This window comes from Cnephaeus nilssonii (genome assembly GCF_951640355.1).
Source record: "Cnephaeus nilssonii genome assembly, chromosome: 16".
NCBI classification, from domain to species: domain Eukaryota; kingdom Metazoa; phylum Chordata; class Mammalia; order Chiroptera; family Vespertilionidae; genus Cnephaeus; species Cnephaeus nilssonii.
In genome coordinates, this window is record NC_137087.1 from 42,321,503 (window position 1) to 42,334,764 (window position 13,262).

A 13,262-nucleotide genomic window follows, 5' to 3' on the forward strand; every position below is an offset into this window, starting at 1 on the left:
TGTACTTTCTGCATCCTAAAAGTGGAAATAGCCCTGGCTGGTTTGGTCAGTGGTTAGAGTGTTGGCCCGAGGACCAAGGGTCGTGGGTTCAAATCCCGGTCAAGTTGCAGGTTCATCCCTGCCCCAGGCAGGGCGTGTGCAGGAGGCAACCAATCGACATGCCTCTCTCACATGATTCTTTCTCTTTCTCTCCCTCCCTTTTCCCTTCCCTCCCTCCCTCTTTTTCTCACTCCTTCCTCCCTGCCTCCTACTCTCTCTAAAATTCAATGGAAAAAATATCCTCAGGTGAGGATTAAAAAAAAAGTGGGAATAGCTTGGCCTGTAATAGATTCAGCACTCAGTTAAATTTTGTTTAAAGAAGGTTGAATTCATTGAATATTTAGCTGCCATATAGTATGCTAAGCACTTACTGCATCATTTCATTTAATCCCCACAGCTGTCTATGAGGTATAAATATTACTATTATTCCCTTTTTTTAAGATGTAAAACTGAAGCCTAGTGGAGAAACGGAACTAGAGGCACTTCAATAAATAAACATTTTTGTTTGTTTTACTTAAGTCACCTTTTCCCTTTCCTCCCTCCTCAATAAAATTCTTGAATCCATTTTTTACTTCTCTAAGGAAAGGAAGTATAGTCCTGGCATTGAGAGCTCTCGTTTCCTCATTTGATGGGAAAAGGGGCATGGTATAATAGAGGGAAAGCTTGAAGGGATCTAGCTAGTTGGGCTTTTAATTAACAAGAAGAAGATACTCTGAAGGCTTTGGGTGGTCAGTATCAGCATCTAGGTTCTATAACAAGTGAATGACAAAATGGCTTTGTTGCCACTTTCCATTTTTCCCTTTCCCTTCTGTTTCTAGTGTAAAATAGTTAATAGCCTTTATTTTTTTCATAGGATAGTAGAATTTTAAGGTTGTTGGGTTTTTTTGTTTTTGTTTTTGTTTTTAGAAAAAGAAAATAGCCAACTTTAGTATGTACATATGTATGGGAACTTCGCATATATGAGAGAGTCAGAGACCCCAAATGCATGAGAGGTTCCTAGAATGTTTAAATATTTTTTATTACTATTAATTTCTTTACTAACCAGCTATGTGGCAATTATTTTAGGTAGTTCTCATGCTAGGGACCTTAATGATAATTGCTTGTACCACTTAAATTTGCCTTAACAAATTCCTTTGTAAGCTAAGTTCAACAAAAGGTGGATTAATGAAGTGTTTTTATTCTTAAATTTTTGTTTTTGTTCGCTTCCAAAAGAAAAACTATGAGATGAGTCTGATCAGTAAGCTCAAATAATACAAACTTTATTAATTGATCTCCTCAGTTATTTTCTGAAACTCATTTTCCACAATGTGCCATTTGTAACTCACCACATTAATCATTCCACATTTTCTCACACAGTAGTTGATAGATGCAAGTTAGGTTTCATGCATTGCCTGTCTTTGCTAGAAATTCAATACCTTTTCAAATATTTCACATGTATAATATAAACTGGGTGATAGAACCCTGGTCATTGTATTTATGAACAGCATTAATACAGAGACAATGTTAAAGGTTAGATAATAGGAACATGGAGACTAGGAGAAAGATTGTTTAGGGAGAATCCTATATAATAAAACCCTAATATGCAAATCGACCAACGGCAGAACGACCGGTCACTATGATGCGCACTGACCACCAGGGGGCAGATGCTCAATGTAGGAGCTGCCCCCTGCTGGTCAGTGCGGTCCCACAGGGGGAGCGCCACTCAGCCAGAAGCCAGGCTCACAGCTGGTGAGCACAGTGGCAGTGGTGGGGAGCCTCTCCCACCTCTGCGGCAGTGCTAAGGAGCAGAGAGCGGGCGGGCGGTAAGGAGCGAGGGGTCCCAGACTGTGAGAGGGATCCCCAACTGTCAGCTGGCAGGCGGACATCCCCCGAGGGGTCACGGACTGCAAGAGGGCGCAGGCCGGGCTGAGGGAAACACACACACACACACACACATACACACACACACACACACACACACACACACACACACACACACACCAGTGCACAAATTTTGTGCACCGGGCCTCTAGTATTATATAATGATCTGGCTTGATGTGACTCACTAATATGCTTCTTCTTTCTTAGTTATCAGGGAATATGAAGAATACAAAAAGCATCCAAGAACCTAGATTTGATTATTATAACAGTGAAGTTCCTGATATTGACCTCAGTGATTGTGAATTCCCACATGTCATTGAAATTTATGACTTCCCTCAAGAATTTCGTACTGAAGACCTCCTACGGGTTTTCTGCAGTTATCAGTAAGTATTGCAAATGGTTGGGGATGTTAGGGAAAGTGGGATGAAGTTTTCTTTAAAATGTCTTCTGAAAAATTATCTCTTATGTTTTCATATTCCCTGTTGTTAGCTTTAGCTTACTTATTGTTTACTTATAACTCAAGTTTACTTATTGTCTTTTCCAAGTCCATTAGAAATGCTCTGTATTAAACCACTCTTCTTCTAAATCCTTAGAAATGCCAAATAGTCTTTCTAGACACCATTTTAGCAGTTAGGAAGACCAATATTAATGATGACTTCTAAGTCTGTCTTCATAGTGTATTTAGTTCATTTTAAATTTATTGTAATTATTGATATATTGTTGACCCTTGAACAAGGTAGGGGTTAGGAGTGCAGACCAACCCACACAGTCAAAAATCCACATATAACTTTTGACTCCAAAAACTTAACTATTAAGAGCCTACTGTTGACTGGAAGCCTTACTGATAACATAAGCAGCTGATTAACACATATTTTGCATGTTATAAGTATTATGTACAGTATTTTCACAAGAAAGTAAGCTAGAGAAAAGAAATGTTACTAAGAAAATTATAAGACAGAGACAGTACATTTATAATATTGAACTATATTGATACTACAGGTTTTAAGAAATTCACACATAAATATTAATAAATTCACATGCAAGTTCAAAGCCATCCATGTTCAAGGGTTAACTGTATTTCGATGTATGCCTGGCATTCTTTTTTTGTATGTTTACTTGTCCCATCTTTTTCTCCTCTTTCTTGCCTTCTTTTGGATGGATGAGGTATTTTTTTCATTCTATTTTTTGGGGAAATGATGCTCTGTTTCTATTCTTTGGTGGTTACTTTAGAAATTACAAAATGCATGCTTATCAGTGGCTAAAGTTAATATTTTCACACTCTTCCCAAACACTGTAAGAACTTTTAGCTTCATTCCCCAATTCCATTCTTCACTTCATCCCCACCCCATTTTATATGCTGCTAGAGGCCCGGTGCATCCCTCTGCCTGGCCTGTGGGGATCGGGCCAAAACCAGCCTCCGACACCCCCCCAAGGGGTCCTGAGTTGTGAGAGAGTGCAGGCCAGGCTGAGGGACCCCACTGGTGCACAAATCTGTGCACTGGGCCTCTGGTATGCATATAAGATCTTTGGTTAATCTCTTCCCACCCTCCCCCTCTTCCCTTCCCTCTGAGATTCATCGGTCTGTTCCATGTTTCTATGCCTTTGGTTTCAGCTCCTACGTTGAGCATATGCCCCCTGGTGGTCAGTGCGCATCATAGCTACTGGTTGCTTAGGCTTTTATATATATAATGATTGAGCATTGTGATTCTTTTTAATTTTTTTCTCTTTTTTCTTATAAGCTCTATTTGATGTTACTGTTTTATATATTCAGCATTCAGATTTACCCACTTTCTGTGTTCTTCATTTATATCTTCTTGCATCTCATCTCATAACTACCATCTGAAATCTTTTTCTTTTTTTTATAAATATATTTTATTGATTTTTTACAGAGAGGAAGAGATAGGGATAGAGAGTTAGAAACATCGATGAGAGAGAAACATTGATCAGCTGCCTCTTGCACACCCCCTACTGGGGATGTGCCCGCAACCAAGGTACATGCCCTTGACCGGAATCGAACCTGGGACCCTTGAGTCTGCAGGCCGACGCTCTATCCACTGAGCCAAACCGGTTTCGGCTGAAATCTTTTTCTTTATGTATGTGAGGGACAATTATTTAGCATTTACTTTAATGATAGTCTGCTGGTAAGAAAGTCACTTTTTGTTGTTTTTTAATGGCTTTATTTCATCTTCATTCTTGAAAGATGTTTTGCAGGATATAGAATTATAGATTGGTAGTTACTTTTCTCTCAGAAACTTGAAGTTAGTATTTTACTGTTTCCTGGCATTCCTTGTGGAGGATGAGAAGTCATCTCAAAGTCTAGCAACTGTTGCTTCTGAATGTAATTTTTTTCCCTTTGGATGCTGTTAAGGCTTTCTATTTGTTTTTGGTGTTCTGCATTTTCAAGATGATGCTTTATGTTTCTTTTTATTTATTCATTCTGAGATTATTTGGGCTTCTTAAATCAGTGAATTAATCTTTTTCATTGGTTTTGGAGAGTACCCTCACATATTATCTCTTCAAATATTGCCTCTGCCAGTTTCTCTCTCTCCTACCTTCTCTAAGATGCTAATCAAATGTATATTAGACCCCTCACTTGATTCTCATGTTAACTCTCATATTTTTTATTTTTGTCTGTTTCATTTTGAGTGGTTTCTTTAGCTCTAGTTTCCAGTTCACTAATTTTTTCTTCAGCTGTTTAATTTGCTGTTAAATCTGTCCATTGAATTTTTAAATTTCATTTTATGTTTCTAATTTTTCAAAGTTCTCTTTTTCAAATATGCATAGTCAGTTTTTAGTTTCTTGTTTTCTCTAAGTATTTTCAAAATTTAAAAAATTTCTTCAAGTATATTAAACATGGGCTGTATATAGTTTATATCTGTTAACTACTTTACCTGAAGTCCTTTTAGTTCTATTTCATCAAATTTTCGCTCATAGTGCCTTGCTTTTTTGCAGATTTAGTTCCAAGAGCTCTCCATTTTCATTAGAATTTTATTTATGGGAATTGATGCCTCCAATAAAAGAAGAGGATTTCTCCTGAAAGGATTTGTGTTTTTTCTACCAAGCATCAAGGGCACTAACAGTTCAGGAGCACTGTAAATTAAATTATTGATTTGAGGTTATTCTGACCACTCAGTTAGAAATAGTCAAGTGAAGAATGATAAAAAATGATTGTTACATGTTTCAACTAGTTTAACAACACTTATAAGTGTCCATTCACTTGATAGTGTTTGATGCAGTGCCAAGGCCTTTTTTTTTTTTTTAAGTTATTTGTCTATTGGTAGAAGACGTTTTGTATATTAGCATCATATTATTCCAGTTTCATTTCTTATAAGTGGAGTAAGAACTTTAACATACTTTCAGAATCATCTGAGTGCATATTGCTTATAGGGTTAAATGTTTCATCTGTCTTTTATAGCTGTTTTGCGCAAACAGTTGTTAGTAGTTTCTTGGGATTTTTAATGACTTCACCTTTCTCTGGTCTTCCAATGCATTCAACTAAGTTTTTATAGACAGTTAAGACCCAATATCCAGAGCCTATTCCATATAAAATGCATAATAGATTTTAAAAAGCAGTCGAGATTAAATCACAAATTAGAACTACCTTAGATTGTCATTAATAATGATGACTTTTAAAACCAAGGACCAGGTTTGATGTCTAAACTTTGAAGATTAGTTAATTCTAATGAGTTATTAACTTCTCTTTGATTTGTTTCTTTTTAATCTTACCTATAAAACCTTTTTTCTTATCAAATCTAAAAACATCCTCGAAAGAGAGGCATTTTAAAGAATTATAAATTCTAAAGTCTAAAAGATTCTCCAGAATACATCTAGATCTTTTTGTATCCTTTTGTAAACTATCTTATGATATATATTTTTACTATTGAATTTTTTCACAGTCTCCAACCTCTGTGGTCACTTTATGCTATGGTTAAACTTACTCTTACATTTAGGAAATTTTCTAACTAACCATCAAAGCTTCCTTTATTCTATTTCCCTCAAACGAATTTTTTTCTCAAACGAATTTTTTTTCTTCACTCGTTTTTAAAGAGGGAAAATATTTTAGCAGTTGACTTTTTTTCTTTATAGTACTTTATAAAAATAGAAAAAGTCATGATCTATAATAATGCCTATGAGTCAAATACTACAGGCAGCTTTGTGTTTTAATCATTAATCACCATCTTCATTAATAATCTTTTTTTATTAATATTGCTATTAATAATAAAAAAATGAGTGCCATTCATTTACTAAATACCCTCTGAGTGCTCAACACCGTGTGCTCTTTGCCTTGTCATGAATGATCTTATTTACATTTTTACAACTCTGTGAGGAAGTACCATGCCCATTTCTACAGATGAGACCTAGCTTCAAGAGAGGTTAAACTAAAGGTGGATAGCAGAACCTGATTCCATTTATATCTGATCATTAAACACTGTGCTCTTTCCACAGTACTCTATTGAGTCCATGAGCAGTTTTAAGCTCCTAGCTAAAAAAAACAGCTGTCATGCCATCATTTTGATAGTCCTTGTGTTAACTATATAGCTGTGCTCCAAAATAAAGGAGTTTTTTAGACTAGGGCAGGCTTTCTGATAACAGTTGTACTTTCTCTCCATTACTTGATTTTTTTCATTTGAATGATTTGTCTTCCTCTCTGTTTCTCTCTCTGTCTCTGTCCGAAGCCTACATATGCATTAAATCCAGGTGACCTTCCCTGCCTTCCGCCTCCTCTCATGTTCTTCTAACCCTCCCCTGCTTCCCCTTTCTACATCTTCTTGTTCTGTGCCCTTAAGAATATCTCTTGTAAAATAGTGTGTTAAATACTCCCTAAGGGACTTGTGAGGATTAATTAGTTGATGTCTATAAAATAACTGAGAATGTAAAATACTCCCAGGTAGTTCTTTATAATGGTATTATTGCTTTTAAAATTTACTGGCTTCTTCTATTCTCCAAGCTGTTTTTGTTTCATTATCCCCATTCCACCAATGTGCTGTTGAGTGTTTCTCTCTCATCCTGAAATGCTTTATGAGACTCTATTTGAAAGATGTTTCATAAAGTAAATTTTATGAAACAAAAATTTTTTTGTTGTTGCAGGAAGAAAGGATTTGATATTAAATGGGTGGATGACACACATGCCCTAGGAGTATTCTCCAGTCCAATTACAGGTATTTAACTCAATGGATTTCAGTGTTATTTTTTTATTATCTATTTTATTGTCTATTTTTTATTGCGTATTGTGTACTTATCCTTAGTTCCCTTTTATTTCAGCCAACCAGCATTTTATTCAGCCAGTATAGGTATTTGGCAGATACAGGTTTTTGAGGCATGGCATTTTGGTACCATGTGCTTCTCTTCTCCCTTTTCACCTTAATCCAATGGTATTTAGAGAAATAGGCACCTTCTTTCAAGGTTATTTGCTGCATAATTGTTCGTTTCAATGGTACATAAACAGATTATAGGTAGATATTTAAGAAACCTGTGTGACTAAATCTTGTAATATTTAAGATTTCCCCCTCAGACAAATGAATTTGCAGTAGCCCTTTAACCAGCTATAGACAATATGCAAACCAATGGGCATGGCTCTATTTCAGTAAAACTTTATTTACAAAAGTCAGGTGGTTGGCTGAACTTGATTATAGAGCCATAGTTTGTTGGTCCCTGATCTAAAGTAACCACTGCCAAGTTGTTCCTTACAGACTTCCTAGAGCTTACCATCTCCTTTGCTTGCCATGAAAGAAAAAATAAAAAGCACGTAACATCTAGGGAATACTATTTAAGAACTACTAGTAGACTTAAATTTTCATTTGCATCGCTCTTTTTCATGTCTTCTGCCTCCTTATATTTATTCCTCTTTGCAGCTCGTGATGCTCTGGGTAGTAAACATACCATGGTGAAGATCCGGCCCTTGTCACAGGCCACAAGAGCAGCCAAGGCCAAAGCTAGAGCTTATGCTGGTGAGCCTAATGTCAGGTGTTTTTTTTTCTTGTTAATAGTAGTGTTACTGTTTTTTCAGCACTTGTACAGCATCCAGAGTATAAAGACATAGGACTTTTATTTTTAGTGTTAAAGGAAGTATGTTTTTAAGGAAAGAGTAATATAGAAAAGGCTGTGTAGGAAATGTGGCATCTGAGCAGCCACTTGGAGAGAATGGGTGATGCTAACTGCAAGCTATGCAGCAATCATTTTCTGATGACATCCTTATCTAGTTTACCTCTGTGTTTAGTTGTTTGATAGAGTCACTGTAAGAAATTGTGTTAATACAGATAAAGAAGCCAGGGTTGTTTGTGCTTTGCCATGTTAATTTCCTCTGATCATCTATCAGACTCATATTAATTACTGCTGATGCAGCCCTTGTTAGTCTATTTTGTTTGTTAATTACTGAGTTAAATCACTTGGTGCTAGAGTGCTTTCTCTTCCTTACTCCCTCTCTCTCCCATTCAGAGTTCCTCCAGCCAGCAAAGGAGCGTCCTGAGACTTCTGCAGCCCTAGCTAGAAGACTGGTCATCAATGCCCTTGGGGTTCGAAGTAAGCAGAGCAAAACTGAACGGGAGGCAGAGCTCAAGAAACTGCAAGAAGCCCGAGGTGAGTTGAAGGGATGGTGTTCTTCTCTAGTCCCTTTAGAGCTCACTATATTGCATGCGTTAAAAAAAAAAAAAAAAAAAAAAAAGCAGCAGCCCATTTTTTTGGTCATTTTCATTTCCTAGAAGCCTCCCAAGTATATTGAAATTGCCTGCCTATTCCACACACCAAAGCATCTTAATCCATTACTTATTGTTGTTTTCTAAGATAGGTTCGGTCTTCTCAGCTCATCCATGGCTTTTCCTATAGTTCTTGCTCCAAAGGCTGAGAAAAAATTTTTGTGTGAAAACATATGGTCTTCTAGGTAGAAAACATTATTTGCTGTGGTTTTACTGGACCATGATTGTCATGCTATTATCAAATGGTTGAGATCTTAGGTAGAAGACAAATTAAGGAAAAGCCAGCCACTGGCATTGATGATGATAACTGAGGAGTTATTTTATTTATTTATTTATTTTGTAAAGACAGTCCTGAGTGGCTCCATTAGAGTACATCTAGATTAACCTAGCTTCTGACTATTTTTCAGTACCTAAGAGTTCTCAGGAAATATTTCAACTGATTCACAAGCAGTATTTTTCTTTCCCTCTAAGTTTTAAGTTGAGGTTAAAATCTCTCTCTTCCCATTGTAGGCTGTTGACTTGTCTGTAAAGGTTTGGGATTCTGGCTTTGTACTTAAGTACTTTTTATCAACCTTCAGGCTTTAGACATTCTTATTGCCTTAGCCCATGATCTGTGGAATCTGTGAAGGCAATTTATTCTGAAAATTCCACTTACTGAAAAGGAACTTCATTTTTTCATTAAACAAATTGAAGTTTCAAACTCTTTGTTTATTGCCAGTCTAACAAGGCCATTAATACTTCCTGTCCACTCTGCTTTGGTGATAGCAGGGAGCTTACAGACTCTCGGCTGCACTGGCCAGATAACCAGTGACAGTGTGTGTCATGGCAGGTGCTAGAGTTTCAGAGTAGAACCCAACTAGTTTTTGAAACTTGAATGATTATAACAAGGAAGTTTTGATTTTTCCAATGCATGGTTTACTCAAAGGCCTCATAGAAGATAGAAATAGGGTAGGATTCATCTGCTTTTTATAGATGGCAATAACATAATTAGGTTAAAGGAGAATGTGCCATGTCCTTAACCCTTTATTAATTGGTTATCTTTGAAGAAAGTGATTTCTCTATGATAACCACAATTATCAGACGATCAATAGAGAGTAATAACAGTAGTATCTATAGAAAGAGATATGACTTACTTTTTCAGTATATCATGTATTTCTGTGTATCTCTACAGATACTGCAGTAGCAGTTATGCATGGATGCCATCTGAGTATTCCCTCTACTCTGTAGGCACATCAGCATGCAGCTCCACTTGAAGTATTTATTTTAAGTACCCAGCTATACAAAGGACAGTTCAATGATGTAATTAAAAATGAGACTGTTAGTTAAGTGGGTACCCTGTTATTTTTTAAATGAAGGCCTTGAGTTGTGAATAGAGAGACCCACTGTGATAAGTTCCTATTATCTGTTGGTGCTGAGGCTGTACAAATTTTAGAGGACTCTTCCTTTATTATGCTTCAGAGTTTTCCCATTCTTCATATCTGAGAAAATACATATGGAAACTTCCCAATTTACCTCTTTCTGGCTTCTTTATGTACCTGGTATTGAGCAGATTCTCTGTTACCTATCTACATGTACCTCAAGGCTTCTCATTTAGCAAATTTTTTTCTGTGGAAATTAAAAGTACTGTTTAGGTCTTAAGAACAGATATTTTTGTTCCAGACCTTCTTTCACTAGAGGAGGAGGAATCAGTATAGCATAGTGGATAACATAGACCCTGGCATCAGATTACCTGGGTCTACATCTTAGCTCTCTGTTTATTGGCTGTGTGATCTTGGGCAAATTAGTTACTCTCTGTTTCCTCATCCATAAAATGGAAATCAAGTGAGATAAAACCTGAAAGATACTTAGTCATCTTCAAAAACCATAGGAATACTCTCCTTTCTATTTCTATAGGCCTATAGCTAGTATGTGACAAATGTTAGCTGCTTCTGTTTTTATTAATACTAGTAAATATTATATGGTGAGTCCAGTGCAGATTCCAGAGCATATTTTTTGTCATTATTCTTTTTATTTTAAATTTTATATAATACTTTACCAATTACATTTGCCATTTACTGAACACCTGCCCTGTGCAGAGCATTATGATCCATATTTAGGAGAATTAGACTAACTAGTGAAGATACCTGCTTTGAGTAAGGAAGAAAATATGAACCTGGTATTTTAAGCAATTGTTTCTTCTCTCACTTTAGTTTTGAAGTTTTTTTTTGTTTTTTGTTTTAAGTTTTTAAAATTAAAAGCCATGGCAAGGTTTTAGTTGATTAAAAGGATTGGAAGGAAACTCCAGGTAATGTAACATTAAAATAACTCTGTGATGGATGGCTTTGTATCCAGTTTAGAGATGGCCCAGAGAAGTAACTAGCAGCCTAAGATCTCCCAGGTGGTAAATTGAGAGGAGACATTTTAGCCTAGCCCTCTAATTAAAATATACGTTCCTTCTATAATACTTGTAATCCCTCTTGAAGGATTTTGGGGCAATTAAAAATTTTTTTCCCAGAAAAAAAAAATACTTAGAAAATTTTAAGGTCTTCAGAAAATAAAATATGACAGGTTTCTTTTTAGTTATCTGTTTCAGTGGTTAGCAGTTTTCACTGTCAGAAAATTTTTCCTTTGGTCTGCCTTAAATCTGTATGATAGTTTAATCCAGATTCCCCTTTCTTTCTTAGTAGAAACAGAGAATGTCTGGACACCATTCTATTCTAACAAACTTTAACTAGAATGATCAAGGGCAGATCATTTAGGAATGTGGTATAATAGAGTTTTTGCCATTAACTAGTTGTGTGGCTGTGGGCATGTCGGTGTACCCCAGTTTCCACCAAAGTGACTTACCTAATCATGAAGAATTTTTTGGTACAACGTAAGTTAACGTGTAAAATTGTTCAGAAAAATGCTTTACAAATTCAAGATATTGTTGTTTATGTGATTCCTGGGAAATTATTATTCATTATAATAATACTAGAGGCCCAGTGCATGAAATTTGTGCACTGATAGGGTCCTTAGCAGCTGCTGGCTGGGAACTCCCTCCCTTCCCCCGGTAGCCTGCTGCCTCTGCTGACCAAAGCCTCCTTTCCCCAGGCTGGCTGCACCCCTGGTCGAACTCACAGACGATCCCCCAGTTAAGGGGACAATTTGCATACTACGCTTTTATTATGAGGACTAGAGGCCTGGTGCATGAATTCATGGGGGGGGGGAGGGCGGGACCGTTGGTGGGCTGGGGGAAAGGGACTGCGGGAGGTCGGCCAGCCGGGGGAGGGATCACAGGAGGTTAGCCACTGGCCCCAAGGAGGGAGCCGGCCCTCGGCCCCCCGGGAAAGGGGCTGCGTCTGCCGCCACTCACCCCCGGTTCCCTGCCCCAGCCCAGGGCCCGAAGGCCCCAGCAGGGTTGGGAGAGGAGGCGATGGTCGCCAGGCTGGGCTCAGAAGAAATGGACGCCTACCACCATTGGCGCCCCGCCACCACGCAGTTTCCCGCCTCCCCTCCTCCTCCTTCCCTCTCCACCACAGTGGCAGCTGGCAGCGGGCGGGCGGCCCCCGAGGAAGGGAGAGGATGGGAGCAAGACAGACCCTTGTGTCAAGGGCTGACTTTCAGTAGATCACAGCGAGCAAGCTGCCCTGCTATGTACGAAACCCCAACCCAGAAGCAGGTCTCTACGAATGGTTTAGCACCAGGGGCCGATGGGGGCCAGCCGGCCAGGGTGAGGGGCTGCAGGAGTTTGGCTGTGGTAGTGCACTGACCAGGGGGCAGCTCCTGTGTTGAGTATCGCGCCCCTTGGTGGTCAGTGCGTGTCATAGCGACTGGTCAACCGGTCGTTCTGGTTGTTCAGTCATAATGGTCGCTTAGACTTTTATAGATAGATAGATAGATAGATAGATAGATAGATAGATAGATAGATAGATCAACCGGTCGTTCTGGTTGTTCAGTCATAATGGTCGCTTAGACTTTTATAGATAGATAGATAGATAGATAGATAGATAGATAGATAGATAGATAGATAGATTGATTGATTTTTGCCTATTTATTTTATTGGGAAATGAAAGTTTTCTGGGCCAGTTATGTGAGTGCTTTAGGTTAATCATTTCATACTAATTCTTCTATTCTTGCTTAGTTCCTTGCCCTTAAGGCTGCTGTTGTTCTTTCTCTCTACTTAAGTTTACTTTCTTTAAAGGTTGTAGGTAAAGTTAATAAGAGCTTTTCTCATGCAGTCTGTCAGCTATTATCTGCTTTCCTTTCCATTTAATACAGGGACAGCATGTTTCTTTATCTTTCTGTTAATATATTTTCACATTTTCCCCTTTTCTTTGTAGATATTTTCAGATATCTGAATAGTGGAAAATATGCTGGTTTGAGAATTCTGTATGGACCTGGGTTCCAGCGTCAGTTTTTCAGTGATTATGCAACCATAGGCAAATCACTTAAACCCCCCTCCAACCTTTCATTTACTTTTTAAAATTAAGAAAATATTTTTGTCTCATTCTAACCTATATTTCTCTGTTCTAATCATGTTCTATACTTCTAAATGTATGTCTCACATTTTCATTATTTCTTTGTGCTTCTCAATTTGTCTCCCTAATCTTACTGGTTATCTCATATGGTTTACAACTAGACTTTCTTCATATATATACATTTGTTAATTGAGATCTACAGTCTTTTATCAGAAAACATTAGGGCAGGAAA

General features: G+C 37.7%; 1 protein-coding gene across 4 annotated transcripts in view; it reads left to right on the forward strand.

The window, feature by feature from the left end:
* R3HCC1L (R3H domain and coiled-coil containing 1 like) overlaps nucleotides 1–13,262 on the forward strand; it is a 65,213-nt gene that overhangs the window by 49,039 nt on the left and 2,912 nt on the right. For all 4 annotated transcript variants that reach the window (XM_079793351.1, XM_079793348.1, XM_079793350.1 and 1 more), the window contains 4 exons: nucleotides 2,107–2,282; nucleotides 6,988–7,058; nucleotides 7,752–7,847; nucleotides 8,335–8,475. In XM_079793351.1, coding sequence (XP_079649477.1) covers nucleotides 2,107–2,282; nucleotides 6,988–7,058; nucleotides 7,752–7,847; nucleotides 8,335–8,475 — 484 coding nt within the window. The remainder of the gene's footprint in view (nucleotides 1–2,106; nucleotides 2,283–6,987; nucleotides 7,059–7,751; nucleotides 7,848–8,334; nucleotides 8,476–13,262) is intronic.